Raw genomic sequence first — 22,804 nt, forward strand, 5'->3', positions numbered from 1 at the left:
AAGAAAAAAGTTATATATATTCTTTGTCAACATTACAGAGATATCAAATACATTTAGTGATCAATCTCCATTTTGTTCCGATGGGAAAGAAGTGAAGATGCAGAGGGTGGAGAGGGGAGTGGGCACTACTTTAACCATTCACAAAGAAACAAAATATTGTGCAGGTTTTCTCAACGAAGCACCATCTCATGTCCCCATTTACATCCCAACTTTGATATATGATCATTTTAAGAACAGATACGAGTTAAATAAAGCTGCTATTTGTTCCTCACTCACTTGCAGCCCTGCTCTCATCCATGAGCAAAGATGCGGGGAAGGAAGTGATCGCCTCTGCAACATAATCCCACAATCCCACAAAGTCCCCCTGCATGGTTCAGGCTTTACAAACCAAGCAATGAGAGGGGGGAATTGAGACAATGAAAAGTAACTGGGCTCCTCTATTGAATCTTCTAAAACCCTTTCCTCTCTGCACAAATTAATATATTCCAAGGCTACATTAACTTGTACTACTTCCCTCTCCCCTCTTTAGGTTGCCTCTTTGGTAGGGACCTGTATCAAAGGGCAGATGTAATCAGGGTACCTAGCATAGCTCTGAGAAGAGCTTCTGGTACCCAGAGCAAGCTTCCAGATATTTAGAAGAGAGCAAATTATCCCCAACACTAACTCATATATCTACCCAGTTTAAGTATTGTGTATTTCACATATTCACATTACCACATTTAATAAGTTAGTAATTAGCACTATTTTATGTGTATATTTAAATACACACTTTTTTTTCATTTTTGTGCCAGTATTTGTCAGATTTTACAGAGTAGTAGCATCTTCTGTACTAGACACGTGGGAATAGTTTCAATAAGCATTAGGATGGTTATTTCACACTAGTGCTTTATTGGCCTCCATGAGACCAATATTTCCTTTATAGTGTATCTGTATTTCCACTGGCTCCAAGACAGCATTCCAAGCTTTGCCTGTAGATTATATCTTCATAGCTCCTGTTAATTAAAGCCGTAAATTATTACCAACCCAACCAGTCAAAAATCATGACTAAGACACTAAAAAAACAGTATCAGATTGACTTAATTATGAGATTTTTAATAAATAAATACGTTTGAGGTTTTATTTGTCTTCTGGTTTTTAAGACTTTAGGGTTCATGCTTTCAAGCTTTTGTCCACAACCATGAGGACTAACAATTTATCTTAAAAAAACAAACAAACTAAGATTCTTACATAATCACATGACTCTAGCAGCTGAGGAAAACACCAAATACCATGAAACTCATGATAAAAATCACCAAAGTCAGGAACACTGCCTGATAATGTGGTAGTAGAACCAGAACAGGTGTAATAATCATTCTCTCATGGAAGATCAGTCAATCAAGGATGGTACCTGATGTCAACCGAAAGACTAAAGTTAAGCTGCTCTTCAGTTTTATGAGTACCCTACAAATAAATATACATTTTGCAAATGTAAGCAACATTACACGCATTTTAACAAATAAAAGTTAAGATTTGCATTCAAAGTTGAGTTTACAAGAGAACAGGGAAGTTTCCCAGTTCTGTGATAACATTTACAGAATGAGCATTTGAATATAAGTTAAATATGAAGACTTAAAAAAAAAAGTTTTAAGCACTGGGAAAGCATCACATTTTGTTTTTGTCTGGGTGGGTCCTGGAGCAAACCAGTCATCAACACATTTCAGTGCAACACAAACAGAGTAATGTCAAGGAAACCATGAAAAGAATGTCCCAAACTGGGAAATGATCTATTAAATGAAGGATGAAAAGTGACCTGTAAATTACATTTCCTACCAAAATTAAAATTGAAGAGGGTCTAGAGAACAAGAACAGCAGCAACCATGTAGTCTAATGGATTGAACACAAAAGTCTAAGAGCCAAGAACATACGAATTCTAATCCTACAAAACAATTTTCAGGCACCCCCAAACAACATTTGTCCAGGACTACACCACTATACACAAGTTGGCCTAGGGCTTTGGAATGTCAGTGAAACAATCTTTGGGGGCATCACTTTTTAACTGTCTTGAGCTGCAGCAAAAATAGAGGCCACATGCTTGCATTGCAATCTTTGTATAACTGCCAGCATAAATAAATAAATAAATAAATAACATAGTCCAAGGGACAAGCCACTAAATAAACTGGGATGTGCAGGCCACTAGACCTTCAGTCATTGGAGAGTCTGGTGTTTACAGTGGTGAAATTTAGCACTTGCCATTAATGGCATTTTACAGCATGCTAGATGCTTAGAGGAACCGGCTTAGCTATAGGTGCAATCAAAAGCAGACTAAGACCATGTCTACACTACTAGAAGTATAGCAGCCTAGCTACAGCACGGTAGCTATGCTGGCATAACCGCATAGTGTAAACACAGCCTACATCGACAGAAGGGGTTTTTCCTTCAGGAATTTTACCTCCCTGAGCAATGCTAGCTATGTTGACTGAAGCATTCTTTTCATTGATCTAGCTACATTTACACTGGGAATTATCTCAGCACAACTACAGCACTCAGGAATGTGTGAGTGCTGTAGCTATGTTGACCTAAATTTTAAGTGTTGACCAGACCTTAACGGCACTATTACTCACAAACTGGTCCATGCTTCCCTTCCCCCCCATCCCCCTTTGTTTTTTTAAGCAGATTCAGAAAACTTAGTCATAAAGTGTTAGGAACTCAGCTGCCTCTAGGCTCAGTCACCTAGCAACCCAATGAGTTCATCTTAAGGTTGCCAGGCATCCAGTTTTCGACTGGAACGCCTGGTTGATAAGGGACCCTGGCAGCTCTGGTCAGCACTGCTGAGCGGGCCGCTAAAAATCCAGTCAGCAGCGCAGCAGGGCTAAGGCAGGCCCCCTACCTTCCCTTGTTCCGCACGGCTCCTGGAAGTAGCCAGCATGTCCGGCTCCTAGGCGCAGGGGCGGCTATGGGAGCTCCGTGCACTGCCCCCACCCCAGCACCGGCTCTGTAGCACCAACTGACCAGGAACCACAGCCAATGGGAGCTGCGGGGGCAGGCAGCGTGCAGAGCCCCCTGGCCACTCTGCCTAGGAAGGCGACATGCCAGCCGCTTCCAGAAGCCACCTGAGGTAGGCACCGCCCGGACAGAGCCACACCCCAAACCCCCTTCCACACCCCAACCCTCTGCCGCAGCTTTAAGACCCCTCCTGTACCCCAAACCCCTTATCCCTAGCCCCACACAGAGCCCAAACCTCTCTGCCCCAGCCCTGAGCCCCTCTTGCACCCCAAACCCTCCAGTCTGGAGCCCCCTCCTGTACCCCAAACCCCTCATTCCTGGCCCCACCTCCAAGCCCGTGGAGCCCTCACCCCCTGCTGCACCTGAACCCTGCCCCAGCTAGATGAAAGTGAGTGAGGGTGGGGGAGAGTGAGCGATGGAGGGAGGTGAGATGGAGTGAAAGGGAGCAAGCCTTCAGGGAAAGAGTGGGGCCTTGGGGAAGGATCAAGGGTGTTTGGTTTTGTGCGATTAGAAAGTTGGCAACCCTAGTTCAGCTAGGCCCAATAAACCCGCACTAAATGACTGTGCTCTTGACTGGCCAGAAGAGCCAACTGACCACCATTTAAGCGGCGGTCCTCAATGGGTTCCAGGCCTGCAGCTGCACTTGATTGCTTCCTGTCCAGCCCTTGCTCCCCCCACCCTTGCCTGCTCTGCTCTAGCCCTAGTCCCTGCCACCCTCAGAACTCCTGATTCTGACTTGTCTTCTGACCCTACCTTTTGGTCCTGTTCTGACTCCTGATCAACTATTGGCTTGTCTCCTGACCATGCCTCTGGTTTTGACCTCTGATTCTGCTCTGACCACTAAGTCAGCTTCCTGCTCTGACGGCCAGGTTGTGCTGCCTACCCATTGGTGGGTGACATAGAACAGCGGTTCTCAACCAGGGGTACATGTACCCCTGGGGGTACGCAGAGATCTTCCAGGGGGTAAATCAACTCATCTAGATATTTGCCTAGTTTTACAACATGCTACATAAGCAGTAGCAAAGTCAGTACAAACTAAAATGTCATATAGACGATGACTTGTTTTATGCTGCTCTATATATTATACACTGAAATGTAAGTACAATATTTATATTTCAATTGATTTATTTTATAATTATGTGGTAAAAATGAGAAAGTAAGCAATTTTTCTGTAATAGTGTACTGTGACACTTGTATTTTTATGTCTGATTTTGTAAGCAAGTAGTTTTTAAGTAAGATTAAACTTGGGGTGGTACGCAAGACAAATCAGACTCCTGAAAATATCGTAGTCTGGAAAGGTTGAGAGCCACTGACAGATTAAGTGATTTTTGAAAGGTCACATGAAGTCTGTGGCAGAACTAGGTATAGAATCCAAGGGTGAATTCCTACTCTGTTGAAGTCAATGCAAAACACCCACTGATATCAATGGAACCAGGATTTCACCCCAGGTGTCCTGGTTAATAAAACAGTATCTTAATCACAAAACCATCCTCCCGCTTCTGGCCAATTATATATTACTATGTTATGTGATCTTTACTGTAGATTTGTTGTAAAACAGAAAATTTGATGTTGTCACTTTTATCTTCACAGTATGAACTTTTGGGGAAAAGATATTGCTGTTTCTTAGACTGTAGAATTCCTAACAAAACAGAATGTTTAACTTAATTAAATTTAGGTATGCGTATATACACAGAAGATTATGTAGTATGTGTGTTTGTTTTCAGGCCCTATTGATTATGTATATGAACTTTTCGTTCCTCTATCTTTACACTAATTTTTCAAACATTTTTCATCTAGATTGACATATTGAAATTTTATATCTCACCTGCAAAGGCTAAGTATACAACTTAATTTTTGTTCCTTCCATAACCAAATACTACACATTTAAACACAAGATGGCAGTCTTACACTGCCATCTTGTGGATAACGCAGAGAATGAGTGGCAAAAGTAAAAGCAGTTTTTTGTTTTAATATATACCTTAACCCTTTAATTTCAAGATTCCTTTTGCTATATACCCAAGCTTATTGTCGGTGTTTTTTTTTTAAAAAAAAAAACAATTTTACCTTCAATATAATTAGAGTCCTTAATTAGGAAGAAGCCCCAACCCACTTGAAAGAATCATATTAGCTCTCTGATGTTTTAACATGTAGGTCGGACTAAAGGTATAAAATTTTAGGGACAAATGCTCCCTTCTGTCTGCATGAAGGAACCCAAACCTGCATATCCTGACCAAGGAGTTGCCCAGGAAGTACTGACATCATTAGCTAACTTTGTGCCCAACTAGTTACTCCCTTTTCCCTAAGATCCCCTCTGTAAAGGTGGGATTAGGGATGTCTGGCTGCAGTCTGCTGCATTCTTCCCCCCTGCACCTCTTCAAGTCCACATGAGGAAACAGTACAAAGTAAGACTGACTTAGTCATCGATGCCAATAATGAACCTGCATAATCAGCTAGAAATTGTTTAGTGCAGATCACCCCTTGAACGCTGCCACACTTATTATTTATATGTGGTCAGAGCTCTGGCAGGTGGAAAGTTATGCAAATATTTCAAATATCAGTTTGTAAACTACTTTCCATAATTCCTTTGTGCATATAATGTACTGTTCAGAAATAATTCCAGACTCTGATCACCAAAGGGCAAATAGTCCATTTTTTAAAATGAACATGTGATAAGAAACAAGGTTGACAGTTCTGTGTGGATTTTAAGACGTATGTTGGAGTATGGACACTGAACGTACTAAAATCAAACTCTAAAATCAGTGGGACTCTCCCATGCTTAAAGTTAAGTGTTTTGCTGGATCAGAGTCTAACAGTGAAAGCTATGATGTTGCGGGAGGTACTAATCTCATTTATTATTGTCTTTAGTTTCCATACTTCTAAACACATTCACTTCAGTGAGACTACCCATGTGCTTAAAAGTAAACAGATGTTTGTGTGCTTTGCTGGATCTGGGTCTTAATGACATTATTTGCAGGGTTGTTGCAGCCATGTTGGTCCCAGGATATTAGAGACACAAAGTGGGTGAAGCAATATATTTTATTGGACCAACTTCTGTTGGTAGAAGGGACTAATGCTAGAGGGCATACCAGGAAATTGTTCAAGGGCAATAAGTAACTTGTATGAGAAAAGGGATTTTAGCTAATATGGAAATGTAAAGCCTGAAGTCACATCTTTGTTTATTTTCTGTGTAACTTTTATACATTTGCTTTCCTTTACTATTTCATCTTTGAATCTGTGGTTTTTCTATTAAATAAACCTTTTGTTTATTTTTACCCAAGCAGATCACTGGTGTGCAAACTGTATGTAGTTTGTGCGCATGCGCCAAACTGATAACTGACAGACGGTTTTCACACAACGGGGTGATGAACCAGAGGGGAATGGTATGAATGTCTGGTAGCTAAGAACTTGGGGAGCATGGATTTTGGAGAGACTTGGGAAGAGAAGGGCTGTTGGTATCACCCTGCAAGGAGTAACAAGGCTAGTGAGAGCCAGGGTGACACTTTGTGCTTCTGGGATGGCTCCTGGTGTCAGGCCCCAAAGCATCCCAACATTACAGGGCACATGGAGACAGAACCCTTTACCAGGTAGGGTTATCACCAAAATGTCACAGCTTGTCCCTTCCACCAACAGAGGTTAATCCAAGATAAGATATTACCTCACCCTCCTTGTCCCTCATGATTTATATATGGATTATTTGTACATTACCATAAATGGTTTATTCTGTTCTATTTGAAGTACTGGAAAGAATAGACTTTAATGGTATTGCAAATGTATTGGCCCTCAAACTCTTTCATATCGAAATTTCCTCAGCTTATAAGAAAAATATGCTTTTGTGAACTGCCAACTTTGCAAACTCAACAGGCATCAAAGCCAAAATGAACCCTCTTAGGCTTAAGGGAAATTGCACAGTGGTTTCTGAGGATGGAACTTCACCTACAGCACCTTAAAGTGTAGGAGATTATGGTGCAGATGAAGGAAATAGCCCAGCTTGACTTTCAGATCCTTTGTTGAATTTGCAGGGCTGGTAGTTGGATGCTTACCGGGTTGCTGTACTTGCATTCACAACTCTGGCTCAGGGTCTTGAGATGCACGGTCAGGGTACAGATCCTCCATCTAGCAACTTCTGACAGACAGGACTCCTCAGTCCAATTGTGTACATCCTGAAACCAGTACCAGTTCTCCTAAGCCTCTCCAGTAGCCCTTATGGGCTCTCAGAGTTCCACTGAAGCTGTGGACCTTCCAAATTCCAGCTTCCACCTTCAGGGATACATGACAGTGAATGCAAGGGGCACTCAGACTTTGCAACAGAATGTTTAAATGAACCATACTTTACTCAAAGACAAAGCACAAGAGATATATAGATATGTAGAAAGTAAGAGACCTGCATGCAAAACCCTGCCTGTTTCCTCACCACTTTTACAACCCTTTTGGGTTTTGGTCAGTATCTTCTAAGGAGTCCAGGATCATCCTTTTCCTTTTACACAGCCTTACCTGGCTCTACGTCTTGTCTTCCTCCCCCCCCCGTTTTCCTTCTCATTCCTTGGCTCCTTCCCTTGATATGGATTCTTGGATAACATAATCCACTCACATGGTATGGCAGAACAAAGCTGGCCCTTTAAGAGGGGATCAATTTCCAGCTCTGCCCTATTCCAAGTTTTACCCAGAGCACAGACATTGTGAGGAACAGTTGTTTCCAGGGTACTTGGGAACCGAAGGTTTGATAGCAGGCCAATCTAGGAAGAGAAATGAATCATAGAATATCAGGGTTGGAAGGGACCTCAGGAGGTCATCTAGTCCAACCCCCTGCTCAAAGTCAGAACCAATCCCCAATTTTTGCCCCAGATCCCTAAATGGCCCCCTCAAGGATTGAACTCACAACCCTGGGTTTAGCAGGCCAAAGCTCAAACCACTGAGCTATCCTTCCCCCTGGATGGTATAAAAGCATCCTTTTCCTTATAGATAGATAGGGAGAAGGACTTGCTGTGATTCTTTTACTAGACAAAAAGTGAAATGTGCAGAAGCAGCACAAGTTCCTGTGGGCAGCAACCAGAAAACCATTTAGTGGCTCAGAGGAAGCTCAGGGAAAGGTTTCTCGAACAAGTGGTTAAAGGAACTTTTTATGTCTGTTGGAACTTGATGTGAGGAGCTCGAAGTAGGAGACAGACTGGACACAAGGTGAAGGAAGCAACCTTTCGGAAAGTGTGGGCTTGTGGCCTAGAGTGGGTCCGCCTGGCTACTTTACAGGGACTTAAACTGGAAATTCAGAAGGCGGAAGTTCCCCTTCACCACTTCCAGGGAGAAGTCCATGACCCAGCAAAAACTGGGGTAGATCTGGTTGTGACTTTAGACTTTCAGTATACTCTCAAAAGGAGTAGAGCTTTCAGTCTAGCCAAAGAGCTAAATTATTTCAGCACCAAGAAAACCAAAGCAGTGACTGCATCTGATATGGAAGAGGTAAGAAATCTTGCCACACATGAGTTTAACTGATGAACTACACAGGTGACTCAAATGTAATTCTGCACCTATCTCAGCCGACTTGCTGTCACGATCTAGATGTACACTCCTAATCTTTCCTCCCCATAAATCTTTGGATTACCTTCATTTTCCATTACAGGTGATCATACCTCTTCTTCCATTTCACCCTGGCCTGCAACCGGTGGGGGGGTGGGTCATGTTTGATTTCCCATCCCCCTTCTCCTCCTCCCTTATCAAGGCCATGAGCAAGACCCAACACATCTGTCACCATGCTTCAAATTCATCCCTTCTTTTCTGTCCTGACAGCTTCTTTTTGTCTTTATCATTTTTCCATCTCACCCATTGGAGTCTGCTCTACTCAGGTCTTTTTGACACTAAAAACTCCCCTCAAGTCCATCCAACCCACTGATACCAAAATAATCTCTCTCACCTGTTACTTTGACAATGTCATTCCCTCTGAGTCACTTCACTGCCTCCCCACTGCACAGTGCAATTAGTTCAAACTTCTTCTCCTGCTCACATTCCTACCCTCGTCTCTCTGCTCTGCCAGCACCATCAGCTTCTGTGTCCAGTTTCCTTTTCTTATAATTGGCTCTATGCCTTCTTCCCTGCTGCCCTTTCTGACAGGAACACCCTTCCAAAAATATCTATGTACCAAAACACCAACCTGACTTTATTCAAATCCCCCGTAAGAACTCAGCTCTACAGCATCACCCACAAGAATACTTTTACATTACAGTAACTCCTCACTTAGAGTTGCATTTTTCAGGACCATAACTACAATGTTAAGTGAAACTATGTTAAGCGAATCCAATTTCCCCATAAGAATTAATAAAAAGAAAAAGGAGTACTTGTGGCACCTTAGAGATTAAAAAATTTATTTGAGCATAAGCTTTCGTGAGCTACAGCTCACTTCATCAGATGCATTCAGTGGAAAATACAGTGGGGAGATTTATATACATAGAGAACATGAAACAATGGGTGTTACTATACACACTGTAACCAGAGTGATCACTTAAGGTGAGCTATTACCAGCAGGAGAGCGGGGGGGGGGAGGAGCGGGGGAGGGAGAGGGGAACCTTTTGTAGTGATAATCAAGGTGGGCCATTTCCAGCAGTTGACAAGAACGTCTGAGGAACAGTGGGGAGTGGGAGGGGGGGAAACATGGGGAAATAGTTTGACTTTGTGTAATGACCCATCCACTCCCAGTCTCTACTCAAGCCTATGTTAATTGTATCCAGTTCGCAAATTAATTCCAATTCAGCAGTCAGTCATTCATTGGAGTCTGTTTTTGAAGGTTTTTTGTTGAAGTATTGCAACATTTAGGTCTGTAAATCGAGTGACCAAAGAGATTGAAGTGTTCTTCAACTAGTTTTTGAATGTTATAATTCTTGATGTCTGATATGTGTCCATTTATTCTTGTATGTAGAGACTGTCCAGTTTGACCAATGTACATAGCAGAGGGGCATTGCTGTCACATGATGGCATATATCACATTGGTGGATGTGCCGGTGAACGAGCCTCTGATAGTGTGGCTGATGTGATTAGGCCCTATGATGGTGTCCCCTGAATAGATATGTGAACACAGTTGGCAACAGGCTTTGTTGCAAGGATAGGTTCCTGGGTTAGTGGTTCTGTTGTGTGGTTGCTGGTGAGTATTTGCTTCAGGTTGGGGGGCTGTCTGTAAGCAAGGACTGGCCTGTCTCCCAAGATCTGTGAGAGTGATGGGTCTTCCTTCAGGATAGGTTGTAGATCCTTGATGATGCGTTGGAGAGGTTTTAATTGGGGGCTGAAGGTGACGGCTAGTGGCGTTCTGTTATTTTCTTTGTTGGGCCTGTCCTGTAGTAGGTGACTTCTGGGTACTCTTCTGGCTCTGTCAATCTGTTTCTTCACTTCAGTAGGTGGGTATTGTAGTTGTAAGAATGCTTGATAGAGATCTTGTAGGTGTTTGTCTCTGTCTGAGGGGTTGGAGCAAATGCGGTTGTATCTTAGAGCTTGGCTGTAGACAATGGATCATGTGGTGTGGTCTGGTCTGGATGAAAGTTGGAGGCATGTAGGTAGGAATAGCGGTTAGTTAGGTTTCCGGTATAGGGTGGTGTTTATGTGACCATCGCTTATTAGCACCGTAGTGTCCAGGAAGTGGATATCTTGCGTGGAGTGGTCCAGGCAGAAGTTGATGGTGAGATGGAAATTGTTGAAAATCATGGTGGAACTCCTCAAGGGCTTCTTTTCCATGGGTCCAGATGATGAAGATGTCATCAATATAGCGCAAGTAGAGTAGGGGCGTTAGGGGACGAGAGCTGAGGAAGCATTGTTCTAAGTCAGCCATAAAAATGTTGGCATACTGTGGGGCCATGTGGGTACCCATAGCAGTGCCACTGATTTGAAGGTATACATTGTTCCCAAATAGTGATGGGTGAGGTCAAAGTCACAAAGTTCAGCCACCAGGTTTGCCGTGACATTGTTGGGGATACTGTTCCTCATGGCTTGTAGTCCATCTTCGTGTGGAATGTTGGTGTAGAGGGCTTCTACATCCATAGTGGCCAGGATGGTGTTTTCAGGAAGATCACCGATGGATTGTAGTTTCCTCAGGAAGTCAGTGGTGTCTCGAAGATAGCTGGGAGTGCTGGTAGCGTAGGGCCTGAGGAGGGAGTCTACATAGCCAGACAATCCTGTTGTCAGGGTGCCAATGCCTGAGATGATGGGGCGTCCAGGATTTCCAGGTTTATGGATCTTGGGTAGCAGATAGAATACCCCAGGTTGGGGTTACAAGGGTGTGTCTGTGCGGATTTGTTCTTGTGCTTTTTCAGGAAGTTTTTTGAGCATATGGCGTAGTTTCTTTTGGTAACCCTCAGTGGGATCAGAGGGTAATGGCTTGTAGAAAGTGGTGTTGGAGAGCTCCCGAGCAGCCTCTTGTTCATATTCCGACCTATTCATGATGACGACAGCACCTCCTTTTTTTTTTTATTATGATGTCAGAGTTGTTCCTGAGGCTGTGGATGGCATTGTGTTCTGCACGGCTGGGGTAATGGGGCAAGTGATGCTGCTTTTCCACAATTTCAGCTCGTGCATGTCGGCGGAAGCTTTCTATGTAGAAGTCCAGTCTGTTGTTTCGACCATTCAAAAACCAGTTGGAGAACATTTCAATCTCTCTGGACACTCGATTACAGACCTAAAAGAGGCAATACTTCAACAAAAAAACCTTCAAAAACAGACTCCAACGAGAGACTGCAAATTAATTCCAATTAAGCAAACTGGATACAATTAACTTAGGCTTGAATAGAGACTGGGAGTGGATGGGTCATTACACAAAGTCAAACTATTTCCCCATGTTTCCCCCCCTCCCACCGTTCCTCGGACATTCTTGTCAACTGCTGGAAATGGCTCACCTTGATTATCACTACAAAAGGTTCCCCCCCTCACCCCACGCTCTCCTGCTGGTAATAGCTCACCTTAAGTGATCACTCTGTTTACAGTGTGTATGGTAACACCCATTGTTTCATGTTCTCTATGTATATAAATCTCCTCACTGTATTTTCCATTGAATGCATCCAATGAAGTGAGCTGTAGCTCACGAAAGCTTATGCTCAAATAAATTTGTTAGTCTCTAAGGTGCCACAAGTACTCCTTTACTTTTTGCGAATACAGACTAACAAGGCTGTTACTCTGAAAGCTGTCATAAGAATTAATATAAAGGGGGGGAGGCGTGTTAGGTTCCAGGGAAATTTTTTTCACCAGACAAAAAACTTTACATAGATACACAATATAAGTTTTAATCAAACAATTTAATACTGTACACAGCAATGATGATTGCTGAAGCTTGATTGAGGTGGTGAAGTTAGAGGGTGGAACAGGGTGGGATATTTCCCAGGGGATGCGTTACTGCTAAACGATGAACTAGCATTCGGCTGATCCCTCACGGGTTAACACATTGTTGTTAATGTAGCCTCACACTCTACAAAGCAGCAGTAATGGAGGGAGGGGAGACAGCATGGCAAACAGAGACACACACCCTCTGTGTGTGTGTGTGGGGGGGGGAGAGATGCGCATTGCCCCTTTAAGTACATTGCCTTTTTAAGTACATCAGGAAGTTGAGACAGCAGCTGCTGTGAGCAAGCTCTCTCCATCCTGAGCCCTGTCCTGTCCCCACCCTGCTCTATATGGAGAAGGGGTAAGCGGGGGGCAGGAGCAGGGGGGAGGGGCTGCTCTTCCTGCAAGCAGTGGACAAAGCAAGTGGCTGCCAAACAATGTTATAAGGGAGCACTGCACAACTTTAAATGAGCATGCTCCCTAATTCAGTGGTCTCCAAACTGGGGTGCGCGCACCTCAGGGGGTGCACGAGATGATCCCGGGGGTGCACAGCAGCAGTAGTGCCACCGGACGGCACTCCGCCATTTTTTCCTTCGGCGGCAGCTCTGCACATCCACAGCTGGTGTACCCCGCCTGTGGCAGGTCTTCCGGTCTTCTTCCATAGGCAGCGCGCCTGCGGCAGGTCATCCTGGGGGTGCGCGAGCCAAAACGTTTGGCGACCACTGCCCTAATTGATCAGCAACGTAACAACGTTAAACAGAATAACTTTAAGTGAGGAGCTACTGTATATGAAAGTGTTTTTGAACCACCAAGGGACATATTCTGTTCTAATACAATTCACAAGTTCCGTACTTCTCTTCCTTTTTTTTTCCTTCCGCATCATTTTTAATAGTCTGTAATGCAAAGAAATTGGGGAAGCTTTTCTGATCACAGAAAATAGAGATTGAAAAGACCTATTCAGTCATCCACTCCATTTTCCTGTCAATGGTGGATAGTTCTGAATACATATTCTAGGGTTTTGGGAAGTCTAGTTTTAGATCCCAACAAAAGGGTTTTCCTCTCCCTAATTGCATCCTGTAGGTCCTAGTTATACCCCCTTGTACCACGCTGACAATATTCTGTCACCTTGAAGTTTATACAAGGGCCCTACCAAATTCATGGTCCATTTTGCTCGATTTCATGGTCAGAGGATTTTTAAAATAATAAATTTCATGATTTCAGTTATTTAAAACTGAAAGTTCATGGTGGTGTAATTGTAGGGATCCTGAAGCAAACAAAAGCTGTGTGTGGGCAGAGTGGTGGTGGGGGTTGCCAGGTTATTGTAGGAGGGGGTTGTGGTACTGCTACCCTTACTTCTGTGCTGCTGCCCGCAGCTGCTGCCTGCAGAGCCAGGCCCTCAGTCAGCAGCCATCACTCTCTGGCCACCCAACCATGAAGGCAGCAGCGCAGAACTAAGGGTGGCATGGTAAGCTATTGCTATGCTTTCTTCTGTGCTGCTGCTCACAGGGCACTGCCTTCACAGCTGCTGCTCTCCGGCCACCCAGCTCTGAAGGCAATGCAGAAGTAAGGGTAGCAATACCATGACTGCCCCTAAAATAACCTTGCAACCCCACTGCAACTCCCTTTTGGGTCAGGACCCCCAATTTGAGAAATGGTGGTCTCCCCCGTGAAATCTGTATAGAGTAAAAGCATACAAAAGACCAGATTTCACAGTCTATGATGTGTTTTTCATGGCTGTGAATTTGGTAGGGCCCTATTTATACCCTTCAGATATTTGTGGATACTTATCATGCCCTACTTTCCACACACCCAACTCTGACACACACACACTCCGCAACTCGTCACTTGCCAAATTGCATATTTAGTTTAAATCAGGTTGTTTTCTTTTCACAATGTTCTGCCCAATTAGATTACATTTTTCAGGTATGAGGTGTCCACAAAGGAGTCAGGGTTGCCTTCAAGGGGTGGCGTAGGGAGGATAGACAGAGGTAGAACAGCTGGAAAAATTATCTAAGGCCTTGGCTGAGTAGGGGGCCTCGGTCCTCAGCCAGTAATTTAAGGTTAGATATTTACTCACGTTTCTGGTGGTAAAGTGCATCTCATCGCTCTAGGAATGACATGGCTTTATTATTTTTCTGCCAAACTATTAATTCTGTCTAAGGAACACTGCATGTATTTATTTTTTCAAACCAAGGATAGTAAATGAGTGTTATCTGCTTGTAGCAAAGATTAAAAACAAAACTAAAGAAAAAAGTGTGATAGTCAGGAAAAGAAAAATCCATTATATTTGGGTAATGAGCTGCGAGGGAAAATCTGCTATTCCAGACTAACTGACGTTTGTTGTGCGTACGTGGCTTTGTTTTTGACTCTGTTTGATTTATTTATATTTGTCATATTTATACTGTATATTGTGGGATTTGAAATTAAACATTTATATTCTGTACTATATCAGGGCCTAATAGACCAGTGGTTTCCAACTGCGGGTCATGGAATGTAAAGCACTGGGTAGCAGCGGCTTTAGTCAGCACTGCCGACCAGGCCACTAAAAGTCCCGTCGGTGGTGCTGCCCGGCTAAGGCAGGCTGGTTCCTACCTGTTCTGACACTGTGCTGTGCCCCAGAAGTGGCCAGCAGTTGGTCTGACTCCTAGGGGAGCTGGGTTGTGGGGGTGGGGGTGTGTGCCTGTGGAGGAGAACCACATGGAACCACTTGTGTGCCTCCGCCTAGGAGCTGAATCTGCTACTGGCCGCTTCTGGGGCACAGCGCAGACCACGGTGCCAGGACAGACAGGAAGCCTGCCTTTGCACCCCTGCTGCACTGCTGACCAGGAGTCGGCTGAGGTAAGCCCATGCCCCAATCCCAACCTCCTGCCCCAGTCCTGAGCCCCCCAAACCCAGCGCTCCCCCTGCACCCCAAACCCTTCATCCCCAATCCCCACCCCCAGCCGAGAGCCCAGACCCCCACACACCCCAACCTCCTGCCTCAGTCCTGAGCCCCCCCAAACCCCCTCCTGCACCCCAAACCCTTCATCCCCAACCCCACTGCCCTCACCCCAACCCTCTGCCCCAGCCCTGAACCCCTCCCACGCCCCTCATCCCCAGCTCCATTAGGTTGCAGGCATCAACAATTTTCCTCAATTAGGTCATCAGAAAAAAAAGTTTGAAAACTACGGTTATAGTACTTCAATGACAGATTAAGCATTTTAAGCCAAAAAAGATACTGTCTACTAGTTTAGGTCTAATAAAAAAAAATATTTTAGACCACCTGTCATAAATATAAAGGGAAGGGTAAACCCCTTTGAAATCCCTCCTGGCCAGGGGAAAGCTCCTCTCACCTGTAAAGGGTTAAGAAGCTAAAGGTAACCTCGCTGGCACCTGATCAAAATGACCAATGAGGAGACAAGATACTTTCAAAAGCTGGGAGGACGGAGAGAAACAAAGGGTCTGGGTCTGTCTGTATGCTGCTTTTGCCAGGGACAGAACAGGAATGGAGTCTTAGAACTTTTAGTAAGTAATCTAGCTAGGTATGTGTTAGATTATGATTTCTTTAAATGGCTGAGAAAAGAATTGTGCTGAATAGAATAACTATTTCTGTCTGTGTATCTTTTTTGTAACTTAAGGTTTTGCCTAGAGGGGTTCTCTATGTTTTTTAATCTAATTACCCTGTAAGATATCTACCATCCTGATTTTACAGGGGGGATTTCTTTATTTCTATTTACTTCTATTTTTTATTAAAAGTCTTCTTGTAAAAAACTGAATGCTTTTTCATTGTTCTCAGATCCAAGGGTTTGGGTCTGTGGTCACCTATGCAAATTGGTGAGGCTTTTTATCCAACATTTCCCAGGAAAGGGGGGGTGCAAGTGTTGGGAGGATTGTTCATTGCTCTTAAGATCCAAGGGTCTGTAGTCACCTAGGCAAATTGGTGAGGCTTTTTGCCAAACCTTGTCCAGGAAGTGGGGTGCAGGGTTTTGGGAAGTATTTTGGGGGGAAAGATGCGTCTAAACAGCTCTTCCCCAGTAACCAGTATTAGTTTGGTGGTGGTAGCGGCCAGTCCAAGGACAACGGGGGGGAATATTTTGTACCTTGGGGAAGTTTTGACCTAAGCTGGTAAAGATAAGCTTAGGAGGTTTTTTCATGCAGGTCCCCACATCTGTACCCTAGAGTTCAGAGTGGGGGAGGAACCTTGACACCACCTAATTAAAATACTTAGATTATTTAAATCATGTAACTAAAAAAAGTAATATTTTCTTTAGACATGAGTGCACTCTGCACTATTTGCAACCCAAACACTGAAATATTCTACTACATGACAATCAGAAACTAGAAATACTGTCATTGTCCAAGCTGAATTAAATGCAAAAACTGAATATCATAAATTTGTGATATTTAAAGTTTACAGTTTGAATAATCTAATGAATTAGTGATCGGTAAATTTTTAAAAATAATGTTATTGATTATTATAGGTTGATTTTGTTAGTTTAATGCTATATTTATGTCAGAAAAGTGTAAGATGTTACTTTAATTTCTTCCTGGAGATGCAACAGTATATCTGATTTTAAAGATTACTGCTAAAGTACAAAGAGTAGTACAGTGTACTTCCATTTTAAATAGAGTAGTTACAGTTTCAGTGCAGTGCAATTTTTACTATTAATATTTCAGAATTGTAAACCCTGAACTACATAACTTCAAGTGCTATTAACAATGTGTCATAATATTCTAGATCAGTAACAACAATCCAGCATCTATTTTAACTTAATAATATCAAATGTGCTACAAAAATGCTACATAAAATAAGTTTCTGAAGTTTAACACTGCTTTCTACATGGTATGAACACTCCAATAAGGATTTATAGACGATCATAGTATGCAAATATGGAAAAGATATTAAATTAAGTCCATGCTTCTGCAAGGAAAAGATAAAGCAGTCACTTGTTAGAAGAGACTACAGTGGGCCAGTAGCACCATTATAGTTAAACAGTAAACCGATCTAAATCTTAGCAGCCTTTCAAACATAATCATGGTGCACTATATCCAAGCTTAGTCCAAAGTACAGCAGAGTCCTCAAAACCTTGGAGTTCCAGAAATTGGAACTGGAGGATAGGGGATGGATCCCTCCACAAATTGCCCTCTTCTGTTCGTTCCCTCGGAAGCATCTGGCATCAGCCATTGTTGGAAGGCGATGGACCACTGGTCTGAACCAGTATGGCCATTCCTATGTTTTAAATATTTCACAATTGTTCCATAATGGCCTAAAATACTGTTGTAACACTATTGTAAATGTAGCTTTTGGGGCCTCAGACAGAATACTGTAATTCCTCGCTTAGTGTTGTAGTTATGTTCCTGAAAAATGCTACTTTAAGCAAAATGATGTTAAGTGAATCCAATTTCCCCCATAGGATTTAATGTAAATGGGTGGGTTAGGTGCTAGGGAAATTGTTTTTGCCAGACAAAAGATTTTTTTTTTTTAGTATCTATACATACACACACACACTAAGTTTTAAACAAACAATTTAATACTGTACACAGCAATGATGATTGTGAAGCTTGGTTGAGGTGGTGGAATCAGAGGGTAGGATATTTCTCAGGGAATGCCTTGCTGCTAAATAATGAACTGTTAATGTAGCCTCACACTCTACAAGGCAGCAGTAATAGAGGGAGGAGACTAGGGTGACCAGATGTCCTGATTTTATAGGGACAGTCCTGATTTTTGGGTCTTTTTCTTATATAGGCTCCTATTACCCCCCACCACGTCCCAATTGTTCACATTTGCTATCTGGTCACCCTAGAGGAGACACAATAGACGCATGGCAGTGGCTGCAACCATTCCCTGTGGAAACTGAATGTGATGATGAACTCATGTTATCCCACTGGAGCGCACCACTCCCTCCATTTTCCAAAGTGCCTGGGGATGCATGTGTGTGAGAGACAGACACACACATGCACATTGCCCCTTTACGTATGCTAACCACACTCTAAGTACATTGCCTTTTTTAGTAGATCAGCAAGTTGCAACAGAAGCTGCTGCCAGCAAACTCCCTGTATCCTGAGCCCTATAGTGTCCCCTCTGGTCTGGGGAGATTGGGTACAGGAGCAAGAAGCAGAAGCGGGTAGAGGGGGACACCCTGACATCAGCACCCCTTTCCCCCCCCCCACCTCCTGCACAGCAAGCAGGAGGCTCCCACGAGCAGCTCCAAGGCAGAGGGCAGGAGCAGCACACAGCAGTGCGGGAGGGACAGCTGAACTGCCAGCAATTGATAGCCTGCTGGGCAGCTGCCACACAGGGAACTTAGGGGAGCTGATAGGGGGACTGCCGGTCCACCATGGTTTCATGACCCCACCAGCTAGCTGCAATGGGCTGCTCTTCCTGCAAGCAGTGGACAAAGCAGGCGGCTGCCGAACTAGGAGGACATTAAGTGAGGAGTTACTGTATTTTACCAGCAACCTACAGTCCACTGCTATATATTGCAACAGACACTGACAGGAGAACGACACATGCTAATTTCTACCCCCATGTAGTTTGTTTGTAAAATCAAAGGAGAGGAAACCTAGTCGGTTCTTCTGGGTCAAGAGAGCTGCATCAGAACGCCAAGGGGGCTGGTTTAAACTTCCCAGACAGGGGAACTGTTGAAGCAGGGAACCAAAGAGCAGGCTGTCACCTCGCCTCCTTTAGTCAGTGCAACTGGCTGCAGGCACACACAGGGGGAGGAGCAGCCCACAGCCAGCGAGTGGGATGAGACTGGGCACTTGATCAAGGCTTTTTGGACTCCAGGGCCAGGACACATTTGGGGTGGGGGGAGGACGCGCAGAGTGGGTTTTCAGATGCCCAGGCTCGGCTTCGCAGCGCACACACCAGGGGAGGTTGTGCCCACGACTAGCCAGAGTCAGGAAATGTTGGTGAACTGAATCACACCCTCCAATACATAATAATGAGAGAGCAGGGAGCGCAGAGTGCTTGCGAGGAAAATGTCTGACTTACCCGCTGAGCCGCCGGCCGTGATCTGGTGAGAAGCCTCCTGCAAAAAGCCGCCCGGCTTCCTGGACATCTTCACCTGCGCTGGGGAAGCAGCAGAGCGGTCAGTCCCGAAGTACCCGGCAGAGGCGGCCTGGGGGCAGAACTAGCGTCAGCCCCAGTGAGGGGAAAGAGCCCGAGACAGTGGGAAGTCGGGGGGAGCGGGGACTGTCGCAGACCGGCTCCTGGCAGAAAGTGGCAGCTGGAAGGGTGAAGCGCGAGCGCCCCTCCACCCTGGGACCGTGGCTGGGCGGGAGGAGGAGGAGGAGGAGGAGGCAGAGGCTATGCGAGCGAGGAACGAGCCCAGCTACACGTGCAGGAACCTGCCTGTTGCGTGCGCTCCCCCAGCCCTTCCCCCGCAACCTTTATACCTAGTGGGCGGGGGGGCAGCTACGGGCCAGAACCTGGGCCTAGAGTCGTTGCCCTGCTTGAAAGGCCAGGTCCCCTGTTGCTTTGCAGTCTGCAATTCAGCCCCTGCTGGTAGACTGAGAGGGAGCAAGTTTGGAGAGTGGAAAGGGGGAAGTCCTGTCACAAGGGGCAGGGAGGCAGGAGGTACAGTAACTCCTACTTAATGTGGTCCTGGTTAACTTATTATGTGGCTGATCAATTACAGAACATGCTAGTTTAAAGTTGTGCAATGCTGTCTTATAACAGTGTTTGGCAGCTGCCCGCTTTGTCCATTGCTTGCAGGAAGAGCAGCTAGTTGGCTTGAGCTGGTGGGGGCTTAGAACCAGCGTGGACTGGCAGCCCCCCATCAGATCCCTTAAGTTCCCTGTGTGGCAGCTGCCCAGCAGGCTACCAATTGCCTGGCAGTTCAGCTGTCCCTCCCCCCACTCCCCTGTGCTGCTCCTGCCCTCTGCCTTGGAGCTGCTCCTGGGAGCCTCCTGCTTGCTGTGCAGGTGGGGAAGAGGGGTGCTGATGTCAGGGTGTCCCCACCCCCACGTTCCTACACCTCATCTCCACAGAGCAGGTGGGGACAGGACAGGGCTCAGGACAGAGGGAGTTTGCTGGCAGCAGCTGGTATCTCAACTTGTTGATCTACTTAAAAAGGCAATGTACTTAGAGGGGGGTCAGCATACTTAAAGGGGCAATGTGTGTCTCTATCTCTCACACACACCGTGTGTGTCTCTGTTTCTCTCTCTCTCACACACACACATACACACAGATGGGTATGTGTATGTCTGTGGAGGGAGTGGTGTGCTTCAGTGGGATAGCGTGGGTTCATCATCACTGTTCAGTTTTGCAGGGAATGTTTGCAGCCACAGCCATGCATCTATTGTGTCTCCCTCTCTCCATTACTGCTGCTTTGTAGAGCGTGAGGCTACATTAACAATAATGTGTTAACCCTTGAGGGCTCAGCCGAGTGCTAGTTCATCATTTAGCAGCAAGGCATTCCCTGGGAAATATCACACCCTCTTCCACCCTCTGACTCCATATATAAATGTCTTTTGTCTGGTGAAAAAAATTTCCCTGGAACCTAACCCACCCACCCCCCAACTCCCTTTACATTAATTCTTATGAGGAAATTGGATTTGCTTAACATCATTTTGCTTACAGTAGCATTTTTCAGGACCATAACTACAATGTTAAGCAAGGAGTTATTGTATAGGCAGCAGCCCCAGGCATGGTGATAGGACAGAGCATCCTAGTAGCCAGTGGAGCAGAGAACAGAAAGGGCCTCCACTTTCTGGTCTCAAACCCAATCAACTAAGCCAGCTCCCCTGCTCTTCTTCCCCGTTCCCCCCTGTCCCACCCCACTGTGCCAGCTCCCTTGCTGACCCCAGTACCCTCCTCAGATTTCTAATCCCCAAATAACTCCGTGCTCCCTGGCTGCCCCCAATCTACTAGCACAACACTCTGCCCTGCCCCTGACCCCGACCCCTGCATCTGGCTGCCCCACCCCCTTTCTCCTCCAGTTGACCCCCATACTTCTTGTAACCCTTTTGCCCACATCCCATAGCTCCCCTCTCATGGGCTAGACATGGACCCCTCAGGCTTCCATCCCCACAGAGCCACATAAGCTAACCCAAAGCCAACCAACACCTATTTCGTCACCCTGATGACCCTTGACCCAATCTGAATCTACAGAGGGGAGAGGCAATGCCTTTTGTTTTCTGGGGATGTCTGTCTAACTTCCTGTCTCCCACCTTCAGCTAGGTGATACCAAACCTCTTCCTCTAGTCTCTACCTGCTCAGGAGTCAGGCCTGGCAGGGCTTCTATATCCTGTACTTGTTTCAGATACACAAGTTGCACCTTCAGGTAGTTTTGAATGAAATTCAGTCATTTCAGCATACAAGCATCTGCGAGGTCCAAACTGCATGTATCAAGTCACTCTCTTCCAAAAAACAGAACAAAACAAACAGAAAACAAATGTATGATTATCCTTACAGACACTGAGAATTTTCTTTTGCCACATGGAAATTGAGCTGTCTGTCCACCATGATAGGCCTCAGCCCTCTCATTTTTTTTAAGGATCAGGAAATACATATCCATAGACTTGATGCCTTTCTTTTCCAGGAGGGATTGGATTTCCTGAAATTTCTTATTGATTTTGTTGATCTCAAATATCAGAGGGGTAGCCGTGTTAGTCTGGATCTGTAAAAGTCGCAAAGAGTCCTGTAGCACCTTATAGACTAACAGACGTATTGGAGCATGAGCTTTCGTGGGTGAATACCCCTTCGTCAGATGCATGTCAAATGCATGTTGATCTCAGAGGCACTCTTGAACGTAGCTCAGATGGTGAATTTGGTGGAATTTCTTTTAACTGAATTCTGTAGCCTTCCTTGGTAAAGCTGAGGGACTATTTATCCAAGGTGACTAGGGACCATCTGGGATAAAAAGCTTCCTATTTTCCTTCCATGAGGGACACCCTCGAAACTGGATACCAACTGACTATTAATTCTTTACCCTTTAAAACGCAAGAGGTTTTTGTTTCTTGGAATTAGGGATGATGAACACCCTGAACATGAGTGTCCTGACTCCAGAGGTCTAGGTTGGCTAGTGGCTTCTGGTGAAAGGACTAGATGACAGACGTGAGGGAATGAAGGGTGGCTTTTGTCTCTGTCACTTTGAAGCTCTTAACTTCTCCCTCAAAAGGTGCTCACCATCATACAACAGGAACCCTAGGTTCTGCTGAACTTTCTGAAGACAGAAAATATTTGTAGCTGTGTGTGTCTGCATGCTCTTGCATCCCAGCCACCAAAGACCATCTGAACCTTAGTGCCAAGTCATCTCCAAGCCAAAACAGATCCTACAGTGGAGTTGCGTCTTATGTGGGGGTTAGGTTCTGAAGTCAGTGTGTAAGACTAAAATTGCATATAGTCAAAATTACCCTTGAAAATTCCTTAAATCGCCCATAAAGTACAGTATACTGTACATGGTTTTGTGTATACAACCCTGCACAGTAATATGTATTAATGTATACAGTAATGTACAGTATATAAAAAAAGAGTACATAGCTTGGGTGATGGAAAGCGAGTTGTAGACAAAGTGGTTGGCTCTGGTTCAGCTCGAGAAGTTGATTGTGTAGG

General features: G+C 44.8%; 2 protein-coding genes across 14 annotated transcripts in view; one reads left to right on the forward strand and one right to left on the reverse strand.

The window, feature by feature from the left end:
* Positions 1-19,771, reverse strand: part of SLC25A21 (solute carrier family 25 member 21) — a 408,519-nt gene extending 388,748 nt beyond the window's left edge. The window contains exons 1-2 of one of the 11 annotated variants that reach the window (XM_077819078.1): positions 19,645-19,771; positions 19,241-19,318 (exon numbers count right to left, since the gene is read on the reverse strand). In XM_077819078.1, coding sequence (XP_077675204.1) covers positions 19,241-19,307 — 67 coding nt within the window. In that variant the 5' untranslated portion in view covers positions 19,308-19,318; positions 19,645-19,771. Of the gene's footprint in view, positions 1-7,022; positions 7,143-19,240; positions 19,371-19,644 lie in introns of those variants that run through there. The other 10 variants (XM_077819077.1, XM_077819081.1, XM_077819083.1 and 7 more) reach the window with 10 other exon arrangements.
* The window catches only part of MIPOL1 (mirror-image polydactyly 1), a 286,091-nt gene continuing 282,487 nt past the window's right edge, over positions 19,201-22,804 (forward strand). For 2 of the 3 annotated variants that reach the window (XM_077819074.1, XM_077819076.1), the window contains exon 1: positions 19,201-19,337. The gene's annotated coding sequence lies outside the window, so the exon portion shown is untranslated. The remainder of the gene's footprint in view (positions 19,338-22,804) is intronic. The other variant, XM_077819075.1, reaches the window with a different exon arrangement.

The sequence above is a fragment of the Eretmochelys imbricata genome, chromosome 6, assembly GCF_965152235.1.
Source record: "Eretmochelys imbricata isolate rEreImb1 chromosome 6, rEreImb1.hap1, whole genome shotgun sequence".
Lineage (NCBI taxonomy): Eukaryota > Metazoa > Chordata > Testudines > Cheloniidae > Eretmochelys > Eretmochelys imbricata.